Source organism: Amphibalanus amphitrite, unplaced genomic scaffold, assembly GCF_019059575.1.
Source record: "Amphibalanus amphitrite isolate SeventyFive unplaced genomic scaffold, NRLGWU_Aamphi_draft 000663F_arrow, whole genome shotgun sequence".
In the NCBI taxonomy this organism is placed as follows: domain Eukaryota; kingdom Metazoa; phylum Arthropoda; class Thecostraca; order Balanomorpha; family Balanidae; genus Amphibalanus; species Amphibalanus amphitrite.
The window spans coordinates 41221-68956 of record NW_024882157.1 but is presented as its reverse complement, the minus strand read 5'-3'; the positions used below and the strand labels follow the sequence as shown (position 1 = coordinate 68956).

The 27736-nt window shown below is 50.6% G+C and overlaps 1 protein-coding gene across 1 annotated transcript in view; it reads left to right on the top strand.

Moving 5' to 3' along the window:
• Window positions 1–3525: 3525 nt before the first annotated feature.
• The window catches only part of LOC122364230 (zwei Ig domain protein zig-8-like), a 37135-nt gene continuing 12924 nt past the window's right edge, over window positions 3526–27736 (top strand). The window contains exons 1-3 of the mRNA XM_043334419.1: window positions 3526–4073; window positions 17754–18096; window positions 27051–27199. Of these exons, the coding sequence (XP_043190354.1) occupies window positions 18048–18096; window positions 27051–27199 (198 nt within the window). The 5' untranslated portion in view covers window positions 3526–4073; window positions 17754–18047. The remainder of the gene's footprint in view (window positions 4074–17753; window positions 18097–27050; window positions 27200–27736) is intronic.

The window sequence follows — 27736 nt, the reverse complement described above, 5'->3', positions numbered from 1 at the left end:
AAAAGGCAATATGGAATCAAAGCTACAGCAGAAGATGGCCAGTCCGTGGAAGTCGAAGCTGAAGCCCTGCTGATGAAATTGGCTCAGCAAGATGTCTACGCAGCCGAGCTGCGCGATCTGAAGGCCGGCATTCCCCTGGATCCCAAGAGCCCTCTGTCAGCGCTGACAGTCACACTGATGGATGGGCTGATATGCCTAGACTCAAGGACAAGACGATCTCCGGAAATGAGTACATCTGCTAGATTTCCAGTCATCTTACCACGCGCTCACCTGTACACACGTCTGTTAATACAGCACATCCATGAGAAGATGGCTCACCGCGCTCACGACGCCGTTCTCGTTGAATTACGACAGCGGTGTTGGGTGCCACAGGCAGCACGGGAGATCAGGAAGGTCGTCTCTCAGTGTCAGCTGTGCAAGATCAGGAAGGCCAAGCCTGCAGCACCGCAGATGGCACCTCTGCCCCTGCCGAGAGTCACCATGTTGGGTGGAGCGTTTCGTGCGACGGGACTGGATTTTTTCGGTCCGATGCAGATCAGGAAAGGACGAGCCGTAGGCAAGATCTGGGGAGCTCTGTTCCGGTGCATGGCGACAAAGGCTGTACACATAGAGCTCACTGAGAGACTGGACACCGACGCTACCCTGATGGTTATAGCGCGGTTTCAAGCAAGAAGAGGGAACGTGAAGACGCTGTGGACAGATAACGCAAGCAGTTTCAAATCAGCGAACAAGGAGCTAAAGGATCAGTTCGCGCGTCTCAATCATCAGAAGATTACCAAGCAACTCAGCTTGGACGGCATCACCTGGAGATTCAATGTACCAGCTGATCCTGAAGCCGGAGGAGTTTGGGAGCGCAACATTCGCACGGTCAAAGAAACGCTCCGTGTCATATTGAAGGAGCGACGGCCGACGTTTGAGGTTCTCAGCACGGTGATATGCGAGGTCGAGAAGATCTTGAACTCCACCCCGCTGTTCCATGTACCGGTAGACCCAGATGATGAAGAACCCCTGACGCCGTTCCATTTTTTGATCGGGCGGCCGTCTCCTTCTTATCCCCATGGGACACCTGCCGAGGACGACATCGACCTGCGGAAGCGCTGGAAACACGCTCAACTTTTGTCAGAGCACTTCTGGAAGAGATGGGTTCGTGAGTATTTGCCAACGCTCGCAAAACGGCCAAAGTGGAACAAAAGTGAGCGAGACATTGAAGCCGGAGACGTAGTAATCATTGTCGACCCGCAGAGCCCACGTGGTCTGTGGCCGAGAGGAAAGGTACTGGAAGTGGTACGCGCTGAGGACGGTCACGTCCGCTCTGCCCTAGTGAAAACGAAGCACGGGATCCTTCACCGCCCGGCCAGGAAGCTGATCGTACTGGATCTGATCCCCGTGATGAAACGCTGATATGGAGACCGACCGAAGAACGAGTGATATTACTGTGTGAATGGATCGCTGTTGCGAACTGCAACATGAGACGCCTTTTTCATTTTCACAATATATTGAAATAAAAACGAACATTCATACTTGTGCAATGAAAATATTTTTTGACGTCTGACCTACAATCGATGGCAAAGGTCATTAGCCAAAAAATTAAGGTCGCGAGACAATTATAGAGACATTTGAAAATTTAAAGGTCTGCTAGGACGGAGAAAAACTAATAAGACATCCATTTATATTCCATCCATTTTTATATAATAAGCTCCGCTATGCCAAATTCAGCATTCACTGCCGATTGCGGTAGCGGTGAACCTAGTGTGCTGTCTGACTTTGGCAAGAGCAAAAGCGAGTTGATCACTTCAAAGCTTGTATCTCAATTTTAAACGTGTTGGAAATTGTGTCGATACAAACAAGGTTTGACATTATGAGAGAGAGGGGAGAGAGAGAGAGAGAGAGAGAGAGAGAGAGAGAGAGAGAGAGAGAGAGAGAGAGAGAGAGAGAGAGAGAGAGAGAGAGAGAGAGAGAGAGAGAGAGAGAGAATAAGAAAGAAAGAGAGAAGCGATTAACGATTTCCATATTCTTTCTTAGATCAAACAAAATTATCGGGAAAGCACATGCTTATGTTGGAGGAGACGGAGTTACGGACAGGGGCGCGGGAACTACTTTCCGACTGGGGGGGGGGGGGGCACACCATAATAGAGATTAACCTAGGGTACCCCCAAATCTAGTTTTCTCACCGGTTTTAGGCCGCTTATTTTTCACCCCTCGGCTTTTTCAACAAAAAAAGAAAACATCTGCAAAAAAAGTGTGGTATTCCGTCTCAAAGCTGTGGGGGCACCGCCCCCACGGCCCCAGAGTTGGGGGGGCAAGCTGTCCCCACTGCCCCCCCCCCCCCGGCTCCCGCGCCGATGGTTACGGACGCCATCAGGAGGTGAGGCGGTCTCTCGGAGATAAAAAACCTTCCTCACAGCCTGGCAGTTACCGGCCCCGGTGCAGATCGCTAACGATATAATAACCAGGGCCCAGTCGGCGACCACTCCGCCAGCGGTCAATGCTAATCGTCCCTCACTGTCGTCTGCCTGAGCGGCATCTGGCAAACGACCAAAAACCTTCAAGGTCGGCTCTATAACCGGGCTATTGATTCTCCGCCCACAAGCACAGGTCGAAGGGGATTTTAGCTACCTACTTAAACGCTCACTAAATTCGCGGTCAAAGCGGCCTTGTTAATAGCGTAGACCCAGAGAGCAGTCGAGCAAAAAATGAGCATCTTCAAGGTCAACTGTCTCAGAAGTTTGCATTGGTGAGGATTTTTCAGTGCTCGCGTTAGCACTCGCGTATAATGAAAAAGCCTATCGTTTTATGCACACGTCTTGGGCAAGAGGGAGGCCCCTTACCATTGTAGTTATAAATGGACAAGTATTGTATCGAGAGTACATGAACCTCCAGGCTCCACGAATTAAACTATTAAAACAGTTACATTTAAGGCGTACCCGGTACCGGTTTCGTCTATTGACTTCTTCAGCGCCGTATGAAACAAGGAACCTTGTTTTCCTTGTTTCATACGGCGCTGAAGAAGTCAATAGACGAAACCGGTACGCCTTAAATGTAACTGTTTTAATAGTTTAATTCGTGGAGCCTGGAGGTTCATGTACTCTCGATACGCCCCTTACCATGTTGTCCCTAATTGCGCTAGGTCATGACGGGAAAAGAAGAAGCATGTGTGCCCTCACAAGACGCAGTGAGTGGTGCCCATTTTTAGGATTTCAAGACAATCGGTGACCTTCCAGGTCGTCAGATAAAAGAACCCAAGATTGCGATTTTTTTTTTTGCATTTTTATGACCGACTTATCGTCATTGTAAATTGGACTGATTTGACCTTGTTTGGCCTCCCTGTGACGTCACAGGTCAAATATCAAAGTCATCGATATCTTATCTTGTGCTGTGCATCTCGATGAGCTCTTTCGAATGCCGTTTGAATTTTTCCGATCCGGCTATTGGTTCCGGAGATACGACGGGGGGCCCATTGCCCCCCCCCCCCCCCAACAGGATGTGGAACCTGCCAGACCTCAACGGGGCGCGGCCGCGGGATAAGAGATCTGTATCATATAAGAAAGAGCGGTGCACCGTCTAAGCCCCATGTGCCGTGCATGCGTCCCGTGCCGTGTATGCGTCCCGTGCCGTGCATACGTCCCGTGCCGTGTACGCGTCCCGTGCCGTGTATGCGTTCCGTGCCGTGTATGCGTCCCGTGTGGCGCGCCTCGTCGGCGGGTCGGTCGGTGCGCCGCGCGCTGTGCCCGACCGTCTGTCTCAGCTCAGACGCCGGCTGGCGGCGGGTGGCGGAGGGTGGGGCGACCCATGCCGGTCAGCTCAGGGTAGTCTGTGGCTTCTGGAGTCTGGAGTCTGGAGCTGTGGCTTTTCCTGGTGGTGCCGCGGTGGAGCGTGTGTTGAATGGTTGGTGGATGAACGGTGGTGATAGTGGAACCACGGGACACACTGGATGTCGTCTGCCTGCATTTGAGGAGTGAGCGTACTATGAAGAACGTTCAACTGAGGCGGCGGTCCGGGCCATGGTAACTTTGAAATTGGTTGTGGTCGTGCAGCCCAACTGTCGGTGCTGCAGTCTGGAGCGTTGATCGAAGGTGAGCACGCGATGGGATGACGATTGCATATGGATCTCGTGAAATTTAGGGTTGTTCTCGCCGCAGACAGCTTTTTGTTACGCATATGAAGATAGGTATTTCTATACGTACTGCTCATTTTTGCTTTGTTTGGAAATGGAAGTAACAACAACTGGAAAAGTGATGTCTCAGGCTTTTTAAAAAGTGTTCAGGTACTGTGTGCAAATTAATTGTAAAATAGATAATGGGTGATGCTAAGAAGCTACGCCACGTTCAAGCCTTCTGCTCGGACGATGCCTAAGCTTTGCTCTTAGAAATGTCCGCCATTGTTGTTGAAGAAAGGCACGCTGAACACTTGCGGTCAAGTGAGTGATTACGTTAAATATTTAGATCTTGACAGCCACTGTAACGCTGAAGTGACTTCGCGCGAATTAGATGCGTCCTGGTCCAAGGAAATATGCACATAGGTACGCACATTACCAGAGTGCTGGAGCGACGGTATTGAAGTGTTTCGCTCCCCCACCTCTCACCGTTATAACTCAGATGTGATAGGGACAATATATAGCATACTAAGTGCAATGTTCCGAGAGGTAAACAATAAAAATACCCGTTTTTACGAAGGCCATCTGGTTCACATTTGGTGCGGATTAGGTGCAGATTTGGTCAAATTAGGTTAATTGTGTTTCTTAAAAGTTACCATTTTGGGTTGCGCAGATGCTTATACACCTCATTTTTCAAACTATCAGACATTTTCGATTAAATACACGATAGAAAGATATTTATTGTATTGTAAAAGATATTTGGGTGCAGATTTGGTCAGATTAGGTGCATTCACCAGATAGCCCGTCGTGACAACGGCTAATATGGATTGTAATGTAGAGGAAGTGCTATTTCTTTGATGAGATACACTTTCATAAGGATAAGCCGTCTTGGAGTCCACAAAGCTTTTCGTTTTAGCAAACGATAGAAATGTTATGCCCTATACATATAAAATGACTTGTTATATCCTTTATAGAAAAAAAAAACAATAGATGCCTACCGGGTATTTACTCTTTCATCGAATTCGTGACGAAGCAGCATAAGATAAAATGACACTTTACATCAGGGTTGTGCTTGACTCATGAGTCGAGTCAGAAATTTGACTCAACTCTGACTCAAATGAGTCAGGGTTGAGTCGAGTCGGATAAAATGTTGAGCTGTTGAGTTGAGTCAGAGTTGAGTCGGACAAAAATATTAAGGTGTTGAGTTGAGTCAGAGTTGAGTCAGTAAAATAACTTTTGACATTGAGTTGAGTCAAAAACATTTAGGAACATGAGTCAGCTGACTCACCTTTCTAGAAACATAAATATATAAGCTTTTCATTCTCCCCTCGCTTAACAGCTTAGGCCTGGCCTTGCTGCCGAATTTTTTCACCCCCCCCCCCCCGCTCAACAGCTTTTTTATATGAGTCAATTTTGAGTCAACACACTTGAAGTTGAATGCTGAGTCGAGTCGGCAAATTTTTTTGAGTCGAGCACAACCCTGCTTTACATTACAGAAGTATTACATTTTTCATGGTTCCAATGTTAATGTCAGCATTGAACATCTTCGCTCCAGCTGTAAATAAAACCGGGGTGGCATTCACTTACTTACATTGTAAAAATATAAGTGACCGCGGGAACGTCTACGGTCTAAAGCTGGTCGCGAGATCAGTTTTTACTTTGTGGCCCGACCACAATAACCTTAGTGGATCCAGTTGTAATTGGAGATCTCGCCCTGCTTCTATAGCTCTGGTCTAAGAGGACTGTCGCTCTAGCCGAGTTTGGTCGTGGGAGTTGACTGCGGCTTCCGACAGAAAAGACAGAAGTTGTGTCACAGAGTAGATTGCTTCATATCCCCTAGGTCTTCAAAGTGTAAAACGGGACATTTCCACGACATCAGTTGATTTACGTTATGAGCTTTGTCCCTTTTTCTTGAGGGTATATGTCCTCCATACCTACGTACTCTATCAGATTAACTCGGAGTTCACTTTGGCTCAGCCACCCTCGAGTAGGCATTGTTATTCATGAGTAGATTTATGATTTATTGCTGACAGTTGATATGTATCTTTCATTTGCGTATTCTTGGTTGCTGACTTTACATTTGCAGTGTAAATGGCATAACGACAGTTATGGATGGCCTGTTGTTACGCCTTTCCTTGCATCAATTATCCTTTTACCTGTGGCATTTAGTTTCTTGATTTTAAAACATGCAAAGATGCTAAAGAGCAGCCTCTGAAGCATACCAATTACCAATCTAAACTCAGTTATCTATATTCTAATCCATCTCCGGGTCTTGTTCTGTTGTTAGCCGCTCTCAGTTTCCCTATTCTCTCTCAGATCTAGGTATAAAGACGGCAAGGGGCGAGCAGCGGCTGAGTACGAGCAATGCGCCGCCGCTGGCTAAGCCCGCTTCTCGGCTATGAATATGCACGGGATGTGTTGGCCTCTCGACACGACCTATAGTACTATGATAACGGGCAGTAGCGGCTCCCTGAGGGCCGCCCTGCATATGCAGCAGATCCCAACGGCCACTTGCCGTCTCCTGTCGATCGCAGCCGGCTTTGAACAATGCCGCGCTCAAGCCACTTCAGCTCTATACTCTAACTCGCTGATACTGACTCTTAGGTATGTGCAGTATGCAAATGCAATAAATAATCATTTAATGCATTGGCAATCCTAATGCGTGCTGCTTTATCTATTGTTGCATTGCTTTAGCTATTATCCTGACATTTGCTGTGGGAGGCGTTATTTCATTCCGTAGTTCCGGAATAGCTTTTGAACATAGTTAATTATTTACCTGTTGAGAAACTAACTTGTACAACTTTCAGTTGTGAGACTGAACCGGTTCGCTGCGGCGCTCGATACGTGAGAATCCAGCCCGCACTGGGATGGTTTAGGTTTGCACAGCCGAGTGCAGATGGCGCGGGCGACGGTCATGGTTAGGCGGAGTCGTAGAGTTGGGTAGGCTGCGCTCTGGCTTTGTGTTGGCCTTCAACTTCTACCAATTACCCGGAATTTTCCGACTGGGCGTAAAGAAGCAGGATCTACTCAGCAAATCTTCTTGGCGCAGTCTTTGACGAGCGACAAGCCAATCCGCGCTTACCAAACTTTGGAACCAAACTTTTAGACATTGGCATAGAAATTAAAATATAAAAATGTCCACCTTTTATCCAATAAATGCGATTTTTGACTTGTTTAAAATTTTAATATCTCAAGATCATATTTGTTGTCACATGTCTGTACATTAACATTTTGTATGTTATTAATTTAACCAGATGAGCCAAACTATGCGCTTGGCTAGGTGCATTGAGACAGAGTTACTATTTCTTTAAACAATTTTAGCTCGAATGTGTGAATGGACGGATTGACAGAGGCAGAGCCCATCGCTAAGCGGAGCTTGTTGCGTAGACCCCAACCCCTATCATCCGATCGTGCAATTCCGAATAACGGGAGAATTTAGATGTCAAAGTTTAACGTTCACTTCAAAGCCGGATACTACCTGCGCCACTTAGCTCTGACTTCAACTAACTAGCTGCGGCTGCTCCCACCAACCGCAGACCATCCCCTTCAGGAGTCTGAAATAACGAGCGCTGCAACGACTCGAACTCGGGCTCTCACTACTGCGAGTCCAACGCTCTAGCAACTGAGCTACGGGACAGGCATAATGAAAAATGGAATACAGGGAAAAAATCGAAAGATTGTAAAAAGAAAAAAATTGTTGAATATCAGAAGCAGAACGTTTTGCTCAAGTCACTATAAACCAACATTAAAATGTTTTTATTCTACGAGCGCCCAAAGTGATATGTCGATAACTATGGCCCTGGCACTGCATAATAACGGCGCCAAGACCTTCATCATTCTACTGGAGAGCATTGGGTTGATCTGAGCCGATGACGTCAGCAGGGGTCGCTTGTTTACAGCCCAGTTCAAATTGGATGAACATATTCTGATAAATTCCGAAGCGTTAGCGTCCATCCAATAAACTCCCTTCAGTAGTCTCCTTTTCGCAGAAAGGCGAGGTGATAATCAGTATAATTTTAGCGAACTAGCTGTCTGCATAAATGCCGTCTTCCAGCTTATACTGATTTTAGTCGTGACTGAATGAATGGCTTGGCTAAAACCAGTATAACGCCTTTTGGGGCGACTAACGGAGCGAGCGAGGGGGTGAGTCTTGCACGTGCGAAATTTCGAGGGGTACCTCCAACTGACTTGTGCACGGCACCCTACTGACCGGTTTCTAGCGATGTGCCAAATTTGAGCACAATCGGCCCAGCCGTTCTCGAGATCTGGGAGCGGCACCCTGCACGTGCGCACGTGCAAAATGGGTCCCAACTGACTTGTGCACGGCACCCTACTAACTGGTCCCTAACCGTGTACCAAATTTGAGCGCAATCGGTCGAGCCGTTCTCGAGATCTGGAAACGACCCCTGCACGTGCGCACGTGCAGCAGCACCCCAACTCTGGCACATGGATATGCAGTGCCTAGTGGGTGCCTACCTACATGCCAAGTTTCAGCGCAATCGGCCAAGTAGTTACCGAGATATTGCAACAATTACAAAACTGACACCTCTTCGTTTTGCACGTGGCACGTGCATAAGGGGTCACCCACATGCATCGGGAATAGTCCAATACTTGGTAGAAGGAATGAAGCTACCCTACAAAATTTACCGCATGTAAATCGGTCAAGTGGTTGCTGAGATATAAGCCTCGCAAAAGCGTCCGCACGGCCGGCCGGCCGCTCATACTCAGAAATTTCCGTTAATCTAAGGAAAGACTACGCTCGCTTCGCTCGCTCCGTAACGAGGTTTTATCTAATGACTTCTATGATGGCGTAGTCATATAAAACATGCTTTAAAAAATGCATCTAGACCACACATCTTTAATTTGAAGCCAGTGCTAGATTATATTGGTATCAGCTCTCCTACAGACGCAGTGACTGGCGTTTCTACAGAAGCTTGAATGTGGAATCATGCAATGTTTATCGCAGCCATACATAGACCTCTGTGCCGCAGCATATACCTATTTCGGCAGTAAAGTGCAAGGTGACTCCCAAAGAAATGTGGAAGACGAATCGTGTAACTTTCTTGCATTGTTACACGATTCGCTACTCCCGCGTTAGCTGCAAAGTACGCACTGTGCAGAGATATGCCTAGTCCTGTATAATGCATTAGGGGGGTCCGAAATGTATTAAAGTTGTCCGAAACCACGGGAACCGGGTTTTTCCCATAGGTCCTTTCAATACGTTTCCAAAATGGTGCGGCAATCGAAATTTTAAAGAACTTTCACCTTGCCTCAAATCGATTGAAAGTTTCTCAAATTTAGCCAATTTAGTACTTCATGAACTTTCGCTTTTAACATACGTCCCACAGTTTAATGCGCAATTGATTGGGCCGGTGATCTTGTTTTCAAGGAAAAATAGCTGCACAAATCACAAAATATATTATCATGCTTGCCAAGAGCCAAATGATGAAATCACATCATGACTAAATACCATGTGGATTGCAATAAATCACTTAAAATATCGCGTATCAAGATCCCCAGAATAGGAATCGTTTTGGTCTTTATTTGTCCAAATGCGCCATATGCATCGAGAACTTCCACCTCGCCTGAACTGAGTTGAAAATATCTAGGTAAGCCTATGATTTGAGCCGCGGTCTGTTGCGAGTGCAGACGCCCCCCCCCCCCCATTGCGGGTAAATACATGCATGTCATGACCCCTCAAGGTTGGCGAGTGGCGCTTCTCACATTTCTTAATCCTCACAACAGCAGCTGCTGTGCACTTATGCCTGGAGGGAGGGGGGATGAGACATGGCCCTCATGTTACGGGCGGCTGTGACCGCCCGTTGTGGCATGCCTGGCGCCGCCCGTGGCGCCTCCCCGGCTGGCCGCGCCCGGCGCCGCCCCTGCCGCGTGGCCCTCGGGCGGGGTCGAGGGCTGGCGCTGGCTGGGCGGTCGGCGGCCCGGGAGAGGCAGGGAGACCGTGGTTACGAGTGGTTGGCTCTGTGGTTCTTGTTTGGGCCTCTGCCGATAATACAGTAAAGCATCGAGTCTGAGTGTGTTCAGCTCCCGCAACATTTGGCGCGGCCGGTAGGACTGCAGAAGACGACAAAGGGTGAGTTCATTAATTTCATTTGATGATATTTATTGAAATTTAGTTCATGAATGTTGATTGTCGTAACTAGTCTGTGCTCGACAAAAAGCGGGCGGTTTGCTCGAAAATAGAACGCCGATATTTTCTGTTCTGGGGGGAACGTTAGGAATAAGGCGGTCCGCCTGGGTGCAGTTTTGAATAATTTGGTGAATTGTTTCCGCTGGCCATGGATTTCAACGACACTATTTTGGTATCGCGAACCCCTCGTTTTGCGGGTATAGAGACAGATGATTGGGAGCGGTGGATATCTCGTTTCGAGTCGTTAACGGTGGGACTCGGAGACGTTGAGCGAGTTAAGCGGCTGTTGCCTCTGCTGGATGGCGTCGCACTCGATTATGCGCATTCGCTGTATCAGGGTGACAGTTCGTACTCTGAGATAAAGTCAGGACTTGGGGTCCGGTTTGGTCGGTTAATCGAGCCCTTACAGGCGCAGGCCGAGCTGGGGCGCGCCTCCCAGTCGCCGGGGGAATCAGCTGAGAGCTTCGCTGACCGTATTAAGAGACTGGGGCGGGCTGCGTTCCCTCATTCTACCGGTCCGTCAGGGGAGGGAAAAGGTCCTGAGGAAACGTATGCAGAGAGGGCGTTCGTGATGAAAACCCTGACGAGTCGGTTCATATGTGGACTTCGGGATGAGTGGCTCCAGACGAAACTGTGCCACCGTAATCCTGAGTCACTGTCTGCGGCTGTAGCGGTGATCCGAGAGCTGCATAAACGCCAGGAGGTCGTCCAGGCGGTACGCGCTGCTAACCCATCGACGCATACAGGTACTGGGCCCCTTCCCCTGGGTGCTGTAGCGTCAGCTGTTCATGCAGAGGTAGGAGGTGGGTCGCAGCAGGATGCAAGGATAGCTCAGCTGCAGCAGGAGATTGGCCAGCTGCGGTCTTCGTTGGAGGCGTTCGCCGTTGCCAAGACGGACCACCTGCCTGAGGCTGTCAAATGTTACGGGTGTGGTGCCCCCGGCCATTTTCGGCGTGACTGCCCGGTGGTACGCCGTGGTCAGCCGAGAACTGGACCGAGAGCCACCAGGGTGAAATGTTTTTCGTGCGGGCAGGAGGGTCACATTCGGAGCAACTGTCAGTCGGCTGTACAAGCTGCCACCCCGCTCCAACCGTTTTGTTTATTCTGTGGCGAGGCTGGGCACTGGATGGCGGCATGCCATTCTCGCCTGCAGCAGGGGCCTCCAGCAATGGGTGGACGTCGGGGGCTGATGTCGAGGGAAGCCCTTCCATCTGATAAGCCGGCGGAAAACTAGGAGCAGCTGGCCCTGTGGGACAAGAGCCGGCTGCGTGTATCCAGTCCCGATTAACTGCAACAGCCATTCGAGTCCACTTGGGCAGCCTCGAAGTATGGGCGCTGGTCGATTCGGGTGCCGACTTTTCCATGGTCAGGGATGGGCTCCAGCAGCGGTTGAAAACGGAACTGGCTTGTCAGGCCACCACCCCGACGCGGTCCGCGAAGGGAGCTGGTGGTAGCCCCCTGAACATCGTTGAGGTGCTCCGTGATGTCCCTATCCAGGTGGAGGAGGAGTCGATTGTGTGTCCACGACTGGCTGTGGTGTCGGGGCTGGTCTATGACGTGATCCTTGGACGTGACTTCTGTTGCCAAAACAGAACTATCATTGACGATGAGAAGGGGGTGATCCGTATGAAAGGGATGACGATTCCACTTCCAACATACCCTGAGATCCGTCCCCCGCGGGCTAGAGTCATTCTTGGCGATGCAGTAACACTACCAGGTCGTTCGGTAACAACGGTAGCAGCAGTGGTGCAGCGACTTGATGGCCAGGGACCTTTTGTGACGTCAGCAGGCTCGGTAAGTGGGATGATGGAGCCAAGCCGCACGGCGGAGCGTGAGGATCTATTGATTCCACGGGCTGTGGTGGTGATCGCCTCCAATGGCACCATACCTATCCGGTTGACGAATGTCGGAGCGGAGGGCGTCCGTCTCTTGAAGGGCTCTGATGTCGGGACGTTCCTTGCGTTTGGGGGCGGTGAAGACGCCCTGTGTGTTTTGTGTCCCGGGGCAGACTGTGCCGATTGCAATGTGGCGAGCTGTGGAGATGGAGGTAATCCATCTCATGATCCTGGAGAGGTGGAACCGGAGGTGCAGCAAGCCCTGTCACCAGAACTGACAGACTTGAGTGAGAGAGGTCGTAACAAACTACGGGGTTTATTTGAGACCTACAGTGACGTCTTCAGTAAAAGACCGGGAGACATTGGTCGTACAGGTGTGACAAAACACAGGATTGACACGGGGGATGCAGTCCCAGTCAAACAACGTCCACGACGGATACCCATGAAAGTCCGAGACCAGGTAGAGAAACAAAAAGAAAAGATGTTACAGGATGGTGTCATTGAGGAAAGCGAAAGTCCGTGGTGTTCGCCGGTCGTGTTGGTGCGCAAGAAAGATGGATCCTTCCGCTTCTGCGTCGACCTGAGGGCTGTGAACGCAGTGACGAAGGGCTTCGCCATGCCGCTCCCACGAATCGACGACTCGCTCGATACCCTGTCAAGGGCGAGGTGGTTTACCACGCTGGACATGGCCACAGGGTATTGGCAGGTTGAACTGGCGGCTGAAGATCGAGAGAAGACGGCATTTTCGACTGGAAAAGGCCTTCATCAGTTCAGAGTCATGGCAATGGGTCTCAAGAACGCCAGCGGCACTTTCCAGAAGATGATGGAACTGATTCTCGCAGGCCTTGACACCAAAAGCTGTTTGGTGTACTTGGATGACGTCATCTTGTTCAACAGGACCGAGGAAGAACATCTGGCTACCCTGCAGGAGGTACTCCTGAGGATTCAGCAAGCCGGGCTGAAGCTAAAGGCACAGAAATGTCGATTCGCACGCAAGGAGGTGACTTTCCTTGGACATCTCGTCTCCGAGGAAGGGATACGTCCAGATCCGCATAACGTGGACAAGGTCCTGGCCTGGCCGCAGCCGTCATCTGAGGAGGAGATGAAAAGCTTCTTAGGCCTGTGCGGGTACTACGCGCGGTTTATTCAGGGGTATGCCGCGATTACAAAGCCACTTAGGGACGCCGCAGTAGAGGAGGGACGAATCAGGTGGTCCGAACCGATGCGCATTGCATTCGAGCTGTTGAAGTCCACTCTGTCCTCGCCTCCCGTACTGGCTTTGCCAACAGGTGAAGGGACGTTCGTCCTGTATACAGACGCATGCAACTCTGCCGTGGGTGTGGTGCTGGCTGAACGCATTGGAGATGAGGAAAAGGTGATCGCCTATGAGAGTAAGGCACTCACAAAGCAGCAGACGAGATGGCCGACTTACGATAAGGAACTCTGGGCGATCGTTCATGGCATCAGACATTTCCGTCAGTACACTGTTGGTGCCAGATTTGAAGTGGTGACCGACCACAAGCCGCTGGCAAACATACCGACATCGATCGCAGCAGAGCGAGACGGCACAGGACGTCGTGGTCGATGGGCGATCGAGCTGAGTTCTTTCGACTTCAATGTTCGGATCCGCAGCGGTCTGGCCCACGGGAACGCTGATGCGCTGTCTCGCAGACCACCAGATATGGCGTCTGCGGTCCGATCTGGTCAAGCCCAAGGCCAGGGGTGGTGTCCCGGTCGCTCTGTCTCAGAGAGAGGAGATAGAACGGAGACGGTGGGGTCAGTAGCGGGCGGCTCGCCCGCGCCGACGGAAGGCGGTTCGCCTGAGTCGGTTGTGACTCTTGTAGCTCCAACTGCTGTATTCTCAAGGCTTACGCAGGAACCGGCTGCTGTATCAGTCGCTGTGTCACAATCAGTCCAAGAACGGACCCTCCCTCCAATCGCCCAGGCGCAAGCCAGTGACGCGACGCTGTCGGCTCTCCGAAGAGCACACGAGAGGAAGGAGAAGCCAAGGCCTGCAGCGTTCGCTGGGTGGGGAGTGCTGCGAAAACACTGGAGCAAGGTGCGCGTCATGAATGGAGTAATCGGCATTGCCTCGGGTCGACAGTTCCAGGCGGCGGTGCCTCAAACTGAACGGGCCGAGATCATCCGGCTGGCGCATGATGATCCATCGAGCGGGCACATGGGTCGCAGACGGACCATCGCCCGGGTGAAGGCTCGATTCGTCTGGCCGGGGATGAATGAGGACATCCGGAGCTTCTGTGCCTCGTGCACGCCGTGTCAGCGGCGGTACAGACCGGCACCCAAAAGACGAGCACCGATGGTTACCGAGGTTACCTCACGACCCTTCCAGAGAATAGCCATGGACATCACGGAGATGCCTGTGTCGAGAAGAGGCAACCGATATGTGCTCGTGATCATGGATTACTTCTCAAAGTTCGTACGAATCTTCCCGATGCCGAATCAGAAGACAGAAACGGTGATGGAGGCACTCCTTCACTGGGTTCAGGAGCTTGGTGTTCCCGAGAGGCTTCACACAGATCAGGGCGCTCAATTCGAATCTCTGATGATGCGTGAGCTGTATCAGAGGCTCGGCATCCACAAGACTAGAACAACGCCTTATCATCCTGAGAGCGACGGGATGGTGGAGCGCTTCATGAGGACCCTGAAAGACATGGTGTCGAAATACATCGACAGCCAGGGCCTTGACTGGGACGAAAGTACCAGATCATACGCCATGGCCTACAATTCTTCCCTCCACGAAACCACCGGTCACACACCTTTCTACATGATCCATGGCTTTGAGCCTCGGTTGCCTCTGGATGTAATGTACGGAACCGATGAAGTCGCAATACCAGCTGAAACCTTCCTGAACAAACGGCTGAAGAACATGAAGCGGGTCTTCGCACAGGTGAGGAGAGCCTCCTCCCAATCAGCTGCTCGAATGGCGGTTCGCCATGACAGCAAACTCAATTTTACCGCGTACCCAACGGGCTTGAAGGTGTGGGTACGAGACCACACTGCCGCTGTGGGAGGAAAACCGAAGCTGGGTCTGCCGTTTAAAGGACCGGTGACCATCGTCGAGAGAAGAGGCACACCGGGGGAGGAAGTTACCTACCGGATACAGGACGTCCGCGGCAAGACACGCGTCGTGCACCACAACGACCTCAAGGAGTTCATCCCTCGTCGGACCGACTTGCAGCCAGTTCAGGATCCGAGTGGTCCAAATGGACGTGGTGAGGCCGTGGGGGTGGATCCCGTGAGCGACTGTGGTAACGAGCATGGCGTTCTGCTCGAGGTGCCGCTAATGCACTTACTCGGGAGAGCTGGCCCATCTGGTGATGTGGGCGTCGCTCAGAGGGGAATGTTGCCGCCAATGTCATACGTGACCAGATCAGGCCGAGTATCGCGACCACCTGAAAGGTTCCAGGCGGGACTATGAGTGTGGTGGAGGTGGTGAAGGCTGTGATTGTGTATATAGTTGTAATGTAAATAGCGTGTCGTAAGTGTCGCATTGTTCAATGTATGATTGTTTCCGTGAGGGGGGAGGGGTGTTACGGGCGGCTGTGACCGCCCGTTGTGGCATGCCTGGCGCCGCCCGTGGCGCCTCCCCGGCTGGCCGCGCCCGGCGCCGCCCCTGCCGCGTGGCCCTCGGGCGGGGTCGAGGGCTGGCGCTGGCTGGGCGGTCGGCGGCCCGGGAGAGGCAGGGAGACCGTGGTTACGAGTGGTTGGCTCTGTGGTTCTTGTTTGGGCCTCTGCCGATAATACAGTAAAGCATCGAGTCTGAGTGTGTTCAGCTCCCGCAACACTCATGCATTGCCCGCAAAACACTGTGTCAACCATTGTGTCAATTTCACAGCACTGTGTCATCTCGCCTTCAGGTGATGGCGCCATGTCTACCGCAAGACAAACAAGAGCTGGGGCATCCAAGCCTCTAGTTGGCCAGCCGAGTGAGGCCGTTGCTGACCAGTGGGCCGTTGCCTTCCTGGCTGATGATGATACCAGCGGGCTGCTGGCCTTCACCGGAAGGCCGCGACTGCCGACCAGGGGGCAGGTCCTCAGCCTCTACCTCTACATCAGGCAGGTCAAGGGACAATGGTTTCCAGTCAGCGAGATCGCTGACATCGTCCTGACCGAAGTATGCAAATACTGGACAATGGGGAACATCCCGATCGGGGCCAAGAACAAAACGAAGGAGAAGACGTTGGCCCTGATCGACGAGTACCGTAACCTGGGCACTGGTACCGTAACCTGGGCACTGCACTGGTACTGGTAACCTGGGCACTGCCCAGGTTACGGTACTCGTCGATCAGGGCCAACGTCTTCTCCTTCGTTTTGTTCTTGGCCCCGATCGGGATGTTCCCCATTGTCCAGTATTTGCATACTTCGGTCAGGACGATGTCAGCGATCTCGCTGACTGGAAACCATTGTCCCTTGACCTGCCTCATGTGGAGGTAGAGGCTGAGGACCTGCCCCCTGGTCGGCAGTCGCGGCCACAGTGTATATAAATAGTCGCGGCCTTCCGGTGAAGGCCAGCAGCCCGCTGGTATCATCATCAGCCAGGAAGGCAACGGCCCACTGGTCAGCAACGGCCTCACTCGGCTGGCCAACTAGAGGCTTGGATGCCCCAGCTCTTGTTTGTCTTGCGGTAGACATGGCGCCATCACCTGAAGGCGAGATGACACAGTGCTGTGAAATTGACACAATGGTTGACACAGTGTTTTGCGGGCAATGCATGAGGGCCATGTCTCATCCCCCCTCCCTCCAGGCATAAGTGCACAGCAGCTGCTGTTGTGAGGATTAAGAAATGTGAGAAGCGCCACTCGCCAACCTTGAGGGGTCATGACATGCATGTAATTACCCGCAATGGGGGGGGGGGGCGCCTGCACTCGCAACAGATCGCGGCTCAAATCATAGCCTTGCCTAGATATTTTCAACTCAGGTCAGGCGAGGTAGATGTTCTCGATGCATATGGCGCATTTGGACAAATAAAGACCAAAACGATTCCTGTTCTGGGGATCTTGATACGCGATATTTTAAGTGATTTATTGTAATCCACATGGTATTTAGTCATGATGTGATTTCATCATTTGACTCTTGGCATGCATGATAATATATTTTGTGATTTGTGCAGCTATTTTTCCTTGAAAACAAGATCACCGGCCCAATCAATTGCGCATTAAACTGTGGGACGTATGTTAAAAGCGAAAGTTCATGAAGTACTAAATTGGCTAAATTTGAGAAACTTTCAATCGATTTGAGGCAAGGTGAAAGTTCTTTAAAATTTCGATTGCCGCACCATTTTGGAAACGTATTGAAAGGACCTATGGGAAAACCCCGGTTCCCGTGGTTTCGGACAACTTAAATACATTTCGGACCCCCCTAATAATGCATATCTTGTCTCTGAGGCCTCCATTGCAGTACGCAGACATTTTGGAGACATTCAAAATCTACCTTTGATCTTTCAGCGATCCCTCTGTCTATGTGTCTACTGTCTCGTTTGCGTCTTTCGGCGAGGACCGACTATAGGACGACTCCCGCCGGGCCCCCACCTCCCCGGTGTAATTTCACGGAGCTCTTTATTCCGCCCCTTCATTTGGGCGTCGCGGCCACGCCACAGGTATATGGTCGCCCAATTTAAGCAACACAGCTAACTAAGACACTTCATCTCCCGTTACAGCGCCCGTCGAGCGCCCACCGGACCGCTCGGCTCACAAGATCGAGCCGCCACGTCAGAGAGGGGATTACCAATTGCGTCGATACTGCCTCGGGGACGAACCTGGCGCACCGCTGACGTGCCGCGGCGAATCCGACTGACGCCTGGGTGACGAGCGCGGCGCAGTGCAGTGACGTTTGTGGCGCCACTGGCGCGCCTCTATCGCCGGCTGGTGTTCTCCCGGGAGCGGACCTGGTGACGGTGTGTGGCGCCGAGAAGGCGCGGCCTGGTTCCAGATGAAGCCGACGGACGTCTAGGATGCTCGGCGCCCTGGCGTTTGTCCTGCTGCTGAGGTCGTCCGCTGACGGTAAGGAACATATAGGGATCGGCGTGGGTAATCAATCGTTGACAATTACAAACGAGGGGAGTAGCAACCAAGAATAAACTGAGCGTCCGTCGGATCAATGTCTTGCAAATTTGGTAGCAGTATATGACCACAAAGTTCCGTGACTTTTAAATCCAGCTAGCTATGGTATGGATAATTTTAGGATGCATTTTAGCTTTATGCATATTGCGAGAATGTTGTGGATTTGGTTAGAACATCACATAATAGTGACTGTGTAAACAAAGTCATTAGCAGAGCTCAGGCTAACCAGAGCTTGTTGCGCAGCTGTCCCGAGCCTGACCTTTTATCGGAAGGTTCCCGGTTGGTCACAGAATGGAAATACTTACGTTAAGCGCTGGTAACCAAAAACGCCTGTCCCATACCATAATGTATACGCACTCTCAAAGATCCCCAGACGCTGTGATATTGGGAACCGGTCATGCCCAACATGCTTCTGACTTGCCTTATCCGAAGAATAAAATAATTTAGATAAAGCAAATGGAACGGCTCCCTTAGAGGTCATCCAATAGAGAGCATGACCAATAAATTGAGCAGCATGTGACCGGCTTTGATAAATGTCCCTCAACAGATTTGGTGTCGGAGGGTATGATTGATCGCAGCTGTCCCTTTGAGAGAGGTGAAGTGTACTAAAGCGCCTGGTTGCTTTCCGATTGCACCATATGTACTGAGTGTGTTTACTGGCATCAATGTTTATCGTTTGTTAATGTTTACCGAATGTTTACCGAATGTCAATGATCATTGAAGAGGCATGTCAGGCTGATCAATTACAATCAAAACAGCTTTTAGCAAGTTAAACATTACCCTTTTTACTGGACGATACAAAATCACTTTAGTTTTTGCCATAAATTTAGATATACGTATAGTTAGTGGCGTGATCAACGTAAAAGTGAATTTCTGTAAATATCATTTTAATGCTTCATAGATTTTACGTTTTCTATTGCGTGTTTTTTTCCTTGCGAGGAAATGATGGACTGTTTATGAAGTTTTCGAGCTAAACATTTTTCAAACGGTGTCCGCATGCTCACAATTTCCAAAATTTATGAATATCCGAAATACATGTGGAGTAACTTACTACATATCTTTACAATCTTTATGACGTAAATCTTTATGGCGCACCCTGTATATCAGTTTTGCAAACTTTGAACCAGGCACCTCAAATTGTGACCCCAAACCGAATATTTTCCTCACAAAAATGCGGTCAAAGGATAGCATCAGACTCTTCTCTTGTCAACTTGATAACTTTGAGTCTAAGTAGTGGATTACGTTTTCTGAATATGTTTTTAGAGAAGTAATTCAGTTTTTCCTGTCGCTGCTTATGGTTGCTGATCGGCTCATCCCAATGCACTCGCCCGGCTATATGAACATTCAAACACAACACTTGCGTCCTTAACCAATTTCACTGAGGAAGTGCTGAAACACTTTTACTTTAAATCAATCCTGACTTTAAATTTTCATCGTTTTGCAACTTTGCAGTACTTACAACATTACGGGGTTTCAAGACTGATTTTACATTGCTAGTCCTCACACTCGTGCATAGAGTTACATATGTAGACCTTCATTTGTTCAGATAGCAGGGAGGGGGCCCTTTTATCCACATCCATGCATAGGCGTTACAACACAACCCTTTTCAGCGACAACGCAAGTTTTTCCTTTACCATACTAGGTGGTTTTAGAACACTAAAATACTATTTAAGGCGTCCAAAGATAATCTTTCTGTTTTCAGGAAAATCTAGAATAGGCAATAAGCGTCACTGATTTGTGACCGCGACCGTTCCAGCTGATCGCTTAAATTGTTCGCCACGCACGGTCGGTCCATTCATTCACCTACCAAATGACATCACGCCCTAATCCAATCTTGGAATCGACTCTGGGGGCACGAACCTCCGCAGTCGAGCATACGGCCCATTGATCACGACCCGGCTTCTGCTCCGACCTCGCCCTCGGCCTCAGGCTCGCCGTGTCCACTTTCCAGGCAGGGGCCAAAGTTTCAATAGAGCGACACTAATGTCTGGCGGGAAGCGATCATCGGCGCTGGTAGATGTAGTGACTATTTCCGTATCGGAAGGAGATAATCTGTCGAATTTATGAAGCTTGTACCCGACTCCGGCTGTCTTTATCTGAAAGTGCTTGCCTCCGCTCACCCATGCCTGTTCTTGTCTTCCGTCTCCATCCGTACCGGTCCTTATTTGGAATGCGTCCCCCCGTATACCTACATCCACCCAAATAATATTTCCGTCCGCTCGTTCCCGATCCCTGTCTCCATCCGTACTGACCTTATCTCTCCGTCTGTATACCCCAATACCGTCTCCGTCTACATACACTTGCACTGCTTTTGTCCCCCACTGTCCATTCCCAACCCTTATCTCGGTCCGCTCATTCCTCACACATGTCTCCGTCCGTGCCTGAACACACCGCACTGTCTCCGACGGCCCGTGCCCGACCAGTGCGCTCCGCTGCCGTCCGTCTCGTCTTTGTGGTAGTCGGCCTGCCGCCAGGGGCGATTTCGGCCGTCCGTCGTCACGGACATATTTCACGATGACGGATCGGTGCGGACCTCAGGACGGCCCGACCGCGCTCCACCGGACGCCTAATGAATTCTCGCCACGATCGACGCGACTGCGCCAGCTTCTGCCGCACGCCCCGACGGCCACAAATTCGGCGCGTCGGACCGGCGCCGCGCGTCAACCAGGCCAATGATGGACGGGAGTCGCTCACAAGACCGGGTCACGGAGCGCCGTCTGTCCCCTCCTCCACCCCTCCCCCCCCCACAATGGCACTTGGGGGTCACCGCCCAGGGGTATATCACGTGACCCGTTGCCAATCGGCGGGCAGTGACGGCCCCAGACGGCCGTAACGAGCGCAGAATGAACTGGCCGGGACGGTCAATCGCCGAGTGACGGCCGTCTATAGGAGGTGGACGGTCACGGCAGCTCCAGTAGTGATGGGCTGGACGGTCACTGCGGCTTCCATGGTGGGCTGGACGGCCCTGATGGGTCCAGGGTCGGAGTCATCAGGGGGTCATACCTAGCAGGGAGGGTCGATGAGGTCGGAGACAACGACCCGACCCACCAGCCGAAGTGTCCCCTGTCGGCGCGGCGGGGTGGCCACTGGCCAGGTCGCGAAGACACCGACCCAGCCCGGTGACTGCCCCTTGTCCGCCACTGTCACACTGACAGCGGTAACACAGAAACGCCTATCAGTATACGGCCCTGTGCTGATCCAGAGCTGCTTATGCAGCTGGCAGCCTGCTAGGCAAGAACCGGTGAACAGTGCAGCAATGTCTCTGTTTGGAGAAAACATGAGACATCGTTCCCCTGAATGACACCGCTGAATACATTTGAATACATGAATAACAAAACTGTGCGTTGTGTGATAAAGGGGTAGTTGCTCCATGCGCGATGGGTTATTGTAGGGTGTGCTATAGAGTATAGCGTCTCCACAGGATATGCTTTCAACGTGCCACGCGGATCTTCCTTTAACCCTATTAGTGGCAGGGGGGGTTGTTTTCATCCACCCCTCAGGGTTTTCGGGAATATCTCCGAAACCGCTGAAGCTTCGATGCTGAAATTTTCTGACTTTTCCTGAAACTAAATGGGGCACATTTCCTGAAAATTTCAAGTTCATAACTTTACCAGAGGCGGCTCCAGAGCACTGGGAATTGGGGAGTCCTATTCGTGAAGCGAGTCATTTGGGCGAAGATCACGATGCTGATGTATTATAACTGTATGCACCAGTTTTACGAACAGTGAATGAAAGGTATCATGTGATAACATATACAAAGTTATTTTGCATCCTCTTTTGACACGTTTTTGCTATAATAGGCGGATCCAGGCGTCCAAAAAGTGGGGGTTAGGTGTTTTACCTCCCAACATAGGTGCCCTGACACCGCCTATGCATGACCAATGCAATTGTAGTCGTTCTCTCATAAGTAAATAGTAACATAACAAGACCATTACCACCCTTTTTAGAAACAGTACCAACAAAAACCTTATTTACTATACTTTTTGTGTACCCCCAATCTCAATGATCTGTATCCACCTATGATTTTTGAGAATGCATATTTTTAGGATCCATGTGAATTCCTGGTTCATTCTCTATCGATCGGCAAAAGTTGCGTTAAGATTGGTTCAGAAACCTGGCCGTGATAAACAGTCTAAAATGTATCTGCAATTTGCCCGCTTTTACCCCACTCTACCCCCCTATTGACATTTTTTAATTTTTATTTTTTGGAAATGTAGATCACGTTGAGCGAAATCGAATGCCGTTTGAATTTTGAAAATCGGCCCGTTAGATCTCGAGATATCAGGGGGGTCGTAAACAGCCCCCCCCCCCCTGCCACTAATAGGGTAGCCAGGAGCCTGCCACTAATAGGGTTAAAGCCCGTAAAACATAATTATTTTGCAAATCTTCCTATATCGTCTCCCATGTCCCTCCCCATGCCGCACGATACATACTGTGATAATACAGAATGGTGGGGTGGCGCTCGACGCGTCACATCCCTCCGGTGGAATATATAGCACCCTGTGCTGCCACTGCATGAGGTGATATTTAATTGGCTAATGACTTTGTGCATATATTTGATCAAACTAAATGAAGAAAACCTGTCCCGCATTTCTCTCACTGAATTTTCATCACCGTTGCAGAATGCTTCTTTGCTCGAGAGCTGTCCGTCCGAATAACGTTTGATATTTATTATGCAATATGCATCTCTCTCCCTCTCCCAAATTATCCCTCTCCATCCCTCCCTCTCTACCTTTTAACTCTCCCTCTCCTCTCCCTCCCTTTCCCTCCCCCTCCCTCCCCTCTCTCTCCCTCCCTCTCCTTCCCTCTTCCTTCCTCTCCCTCCCCTCTCCTCTCCCCTCCGCCCACCAATGTGAGCCTCACCTCCGGGCCGTAGCCCGTTCGTTGCTGCCGTTTGGTACCGGTTGCGTCTCACCCCGCGCGGTAATATAGCCATCCAGCAGCTGTCCCATGGGCGTCCCATCAGCGCCCTGCCTGATGGACACCATTTGTTCGACCTATCTGTTGCCGGAATCATCCCAGATGAGGCCCGGCACCTCGGACGATCTCCGTCAGTGGCTTGGAGAGCGGCGGCCGCTGGAAATTCGCCGCTTCTACGGAAGTCGGCCTGGGAGATCGTGACGCCATTTTCCATCCCGGCACTCACTTAGTCTGGCTGAAAGGTGCTCCAGCTGAGGCAAGGCTGAAATTCTAAGCGAATGTCGAGAATCATGGTGTACTTTTCCGGGACCACGTCTAACACATATACCTACATGCAAATTATAGTAATCCTGTAAAGAAAACACTAACTCATTCCAATTTTATTTTATACAGCGTAGACACCAGACATGTTTCATTTCCACCTGCGGATCACAAGATCAGATAACTCACTATCTCTCTTACCAAGTGCTGCTCCAGAACACCACCGACCTCAGTTTTTCTGGTGGCTGCCTTCCGCTCAACTGGCCACCAACTTCGGATGTTTGTTGTTCTTTCTCTCCCCTGTCAACGCTCCACAATAAACGACGCTCCCGTCCGCCTCATCTTAGTTGAGGCGTGCCGGTGGTTAAACCAACAGACGCAAACACTCAACGACTAATGGAAGGGCGGAGAAGCATGTGGATAGATATTGCATCTAGTGCATTTATTATCGTGTCGTCCGGCTGACTGCCCTCTTTTCTGCAGTCTTTATATACCTTCAGGTCATACCTCTAGTTCGTCTGTCCGTCTGACCGTCTGTCCGTCTGTCTGTCTGTCCGTCTGTCCGTTTCTCCGTTTGTCCGTCTGTCCGTCTGTCCGTTTCTCCGTTTGTCCGTCTGTCCGTGTGTCCGTGTGTCCGTCTGTCCGTGTCCGTGTGTCCGTCTGTCCGTCTGTCCGTCTGTCAGTCTGTCAGTCTGTCCGTCTGTCCGTGTGTCCGTCTGTCCGTCTGTCCGTCTGTCCGTCTGTCAGTCTGTCAGTCTGTCCGTCTGTCCGTCTCTCCGTCTGTCCTCCCGCCCTGCCCTGTCCCGTTTCTGTGCCGTTGCCGACCGCCGTTGGTAGTCCTCGGTGACACCCGCCTGGCCGGCCCTAAGTCTCAGGATTTACGCACGCCTTAACGCCTCTGTTTGCTGCGCTTGGGAGCAGCTTCCACCGCCATCAGCGGCGAAAATATGAAGACGGACAGAGCGCCGCGCCAACCGGTCGAGTTTGTCTGTTTACCTCACCGGCGGGTGGGCCGCGGGGCACACTACTGGGGGCCAGTTCCGCACCCCGGGGACTCGGGCACGAGCTGACAGCTGGACAGATGTCCGTCAGATGGAGGAGTGCGCTGAGTGGCCGAACTCCCTGGGAAAGGAGCGAACGCCGACTGTCAGCAGAATGGACCGGTGTTTGAGATCGGCATCCCCTGAGGCTGTGTGTAAAATTGCGCCTGGAGTTCAGAGAGTTGCGTAACCGAAAACAGTCAATACTAAATCAATAACCGAGATAAAATACAAATGTCAGGACATTTTTTGAACCATCATTTTTTAGATTTCCAGGGTGTCTCAAAAGTTCGCTTACACATTCCCATGCCAATAAAGCATATAAGAACCGGCCAAAAGTATAAGGTTTTGGTGTCTGTGTGTACACTACACAAATATGCATGTTTTGACAACTGATTAAGAAGGTTGGAAACCAACCCCTTTGCTGTATCTCCAAAAATATTTGCCCATACCGATTTTTGTTGCTCCGTCAGCTGCCGGAGGCTGATAAAAGGTTACCAGCTTGCAAGCTCTTGCAAGGGAATCCCCTGCAGTTTCTGCGTCGGATTTAGTTTTCACTAGCTCCCCGGCAACATCTGATTTTCCCTGAAAGCCGACAGCTTGCATCGACACCATTCATGAGTATTTTGTAGGCATTCTCTGGCGCTAACTCCTTCATGAATGACTGCGCCGACATCCCAAGCGCCTTTTCAAAACGACCCCAGTCCTGAACAACGGGAAGTGCCAGGAGTAAATTTTTCGCATCATATGGTAGCAGAATGTGTCGGACGTCTGTTTCTCAGACACATTGTGCAAATTTTGCAAATTCCAAGCGCTCGTCATTCCCCATGCCAAGACCTTCGCTCGGTTGCGGAGTGTTTTCCTCGGAGATGTTCTGCTTTGTAAACGGCCCAAACCTGTCCATCGTGTGGTTTTATCGAGATTTTGTGTTTAAAAGAGAATTATTCGCTGCAGATCTGCCCTCTTGAAACTTCGTTAGATAAAATTTTTACAATAACTAACACTTTTGGAGGGTGAGGTGTCCTTGGCATTGACGATTTTTGTGTTATTGTCCCCAAAAATTAGCGTTATAGATATTATAAACAATTTTAAATTATAATTTGTCTTTATTTTACGATGACCTGCACTTTTTGAAAATGGGTAACCTCTGTGTGTGAGCTTCTTGCCAGTTTTCAATAGTTATGACCGCATTTTCAGCTGCTTTCCGGAACACGAGTCTGCTGTCGTGCGAGGGTCGTTCAAAACACCGTTAGTCTCGCATGATTTCGTCCTTCAAAAATTTTAGCCACCGTTTTTATGAGATGATCATCATGTTGCACTCATCCTCGCCGACACTTAGCCATGTGTCATTTCCGACTTAACCATTCCCATTACTCCTGAAACAGAGAGTTTCACAACATACCCGACTTTGCAACCTACATTTTCGTGCCTGATCCATGGTCAGAGGTGAACCCTTTTTGTGAGCTCATGAAGGGTCGAATGCACTTGAAAACAATGATTGCTTGAGGAAGGTTGTCACCAATGCCCATGCAAAATTTCGACTGTTAATTTCTTGTTGATTCAGAAGTATTGACAAAAAAGCATGGCTGGTACCTGTCAACGAACTTTTGAGACACCCTGTAAGTTCCAGTAGCCTTTGCTAAGTACATACGCCCCAAACTTTAATGACTTGAAACGTCCACAGATATTCACAGATTCGTTTTGAAGGTCACTTGGAGTGCGTTTTAGTCAGCAGCGCAGCAGCAGCAGCAGCAGCAGCAGCAGCAGCAGTAGAAGAAGCAGCACAAGATCATTATTATCAAAGACGGCGACTACACATAGTCTTGAGCCGCCCATCATTCAATGTGTTCGACGTTGGAAACAGCCCTGGACTCGTCAAACAGGCTAGCGGGTCATACACACATCTCATTTCCTAGCCGCATTTGGAGCACCCATACTTATCCGAAACATTGTTGACGACGTTTTGTGCTAACTTGTCCTGAGTGGCTCACGTTTGTCGCCTGAGGTTAGGTTTGGCGGTCGTCTCGTGAACAGCGGCAAGCTCATGTTTAAAACATTGACACATCTCACCACTCAACAGCCGGCCTCGTCAACAAAGTTGTTGAAATGCAAATGACAGAATTCGGAAGAGTTAAATACCAGCTGTCCCTATCAGAATATGTGGCGCGTGACGATGATTGCAGCTTTGATAGACCGCGTGAACAAATTATGGCCAGCCTTTGACACTTTTATGGAGTGTTAATGGTGTGTCGACACGTTCACTGAATCACTGCGACCCTGATCGACTTCCAGGAACCTACGGCGAAACGCTGAACATATGCAAAATCGTGTACACAGCTTTTAGCAAACGTAATGCTAGATTAAACGTGATTGGATCCCACCTTACTATGCTAAATGCAAACCTCTATGACGAGGATTAGAGCAGGTAAATCGAGATTTAAAAGCTGCAGCGACGACGCATCAAAGTTCTTCATGGTGCTACTAATTTCCCGCATTGTCCTCAAAGTTTATCTCAAAGTTGCGATGACCAGCGGGCACTCGTCTACTCAGCGGCGGGGCCGACCTCTCGGACCCCGACATTGTGGCGCTGATTGATCGCTGTCACATGTGACGGATGTCGGGGGCGTGACGGCCGTGACAGTCTGACAGGTCCGTCCACCCCCCTCCCGGCAGGCCTCGACTTCCAGCGCGTGCTTCGGCCGGTGGTCAGCACTCCCGGACCGGGACCCTACTACGACGAGTACTTCTCGGGCAACGTGACCGTGCTTCTCGGCACAGAGGCCACGCTCAACTGTCGCGTCAAACAGGCCAGCGGCATCACGGTGAGTACAGTGAGCTGCCGCGACTGTCGCAGTGAGTACCTATTGGTGGCAGTCTTGGTGAGCAATGCATGTAGCATCCGCCGAACCATCACGGTGACCACAAGCAACAGTAGCGACAGGTAAAGTGAGCAGTCGCTTCCGGCACGTAGAACAGTCGCTGTCATCACGGTTACGGCTAGCAATAGTCACTGCCCAGTGTAACGGCAAGCATGGACCACTGCGCCGTCACGATGAACAAGGTCCACCGCCGGCTCCGGCGTGACGTGACGACGCTCCATGTGACGTGCTCCGGAATGCAACAAAGCGCCGTGCCGAGCATTTCTGAGACTGGTGCCGCCGAGGCGCCGTTCGACGCTGCATGCCCTGTCACCTCACATCATGCCAGTTCGTGTCACAGGGCCTCTGATCACGGCCTAGTGTCGCCTGTTTGACATCGGGAATTCGGCAAGTCCGGAGGATTTACAATCCATTAAGCTGGGGAAGTTGTGTCGTTACGCCGGCTCTTACATATGCATTTGATGTTCTGATGAAGGTCGT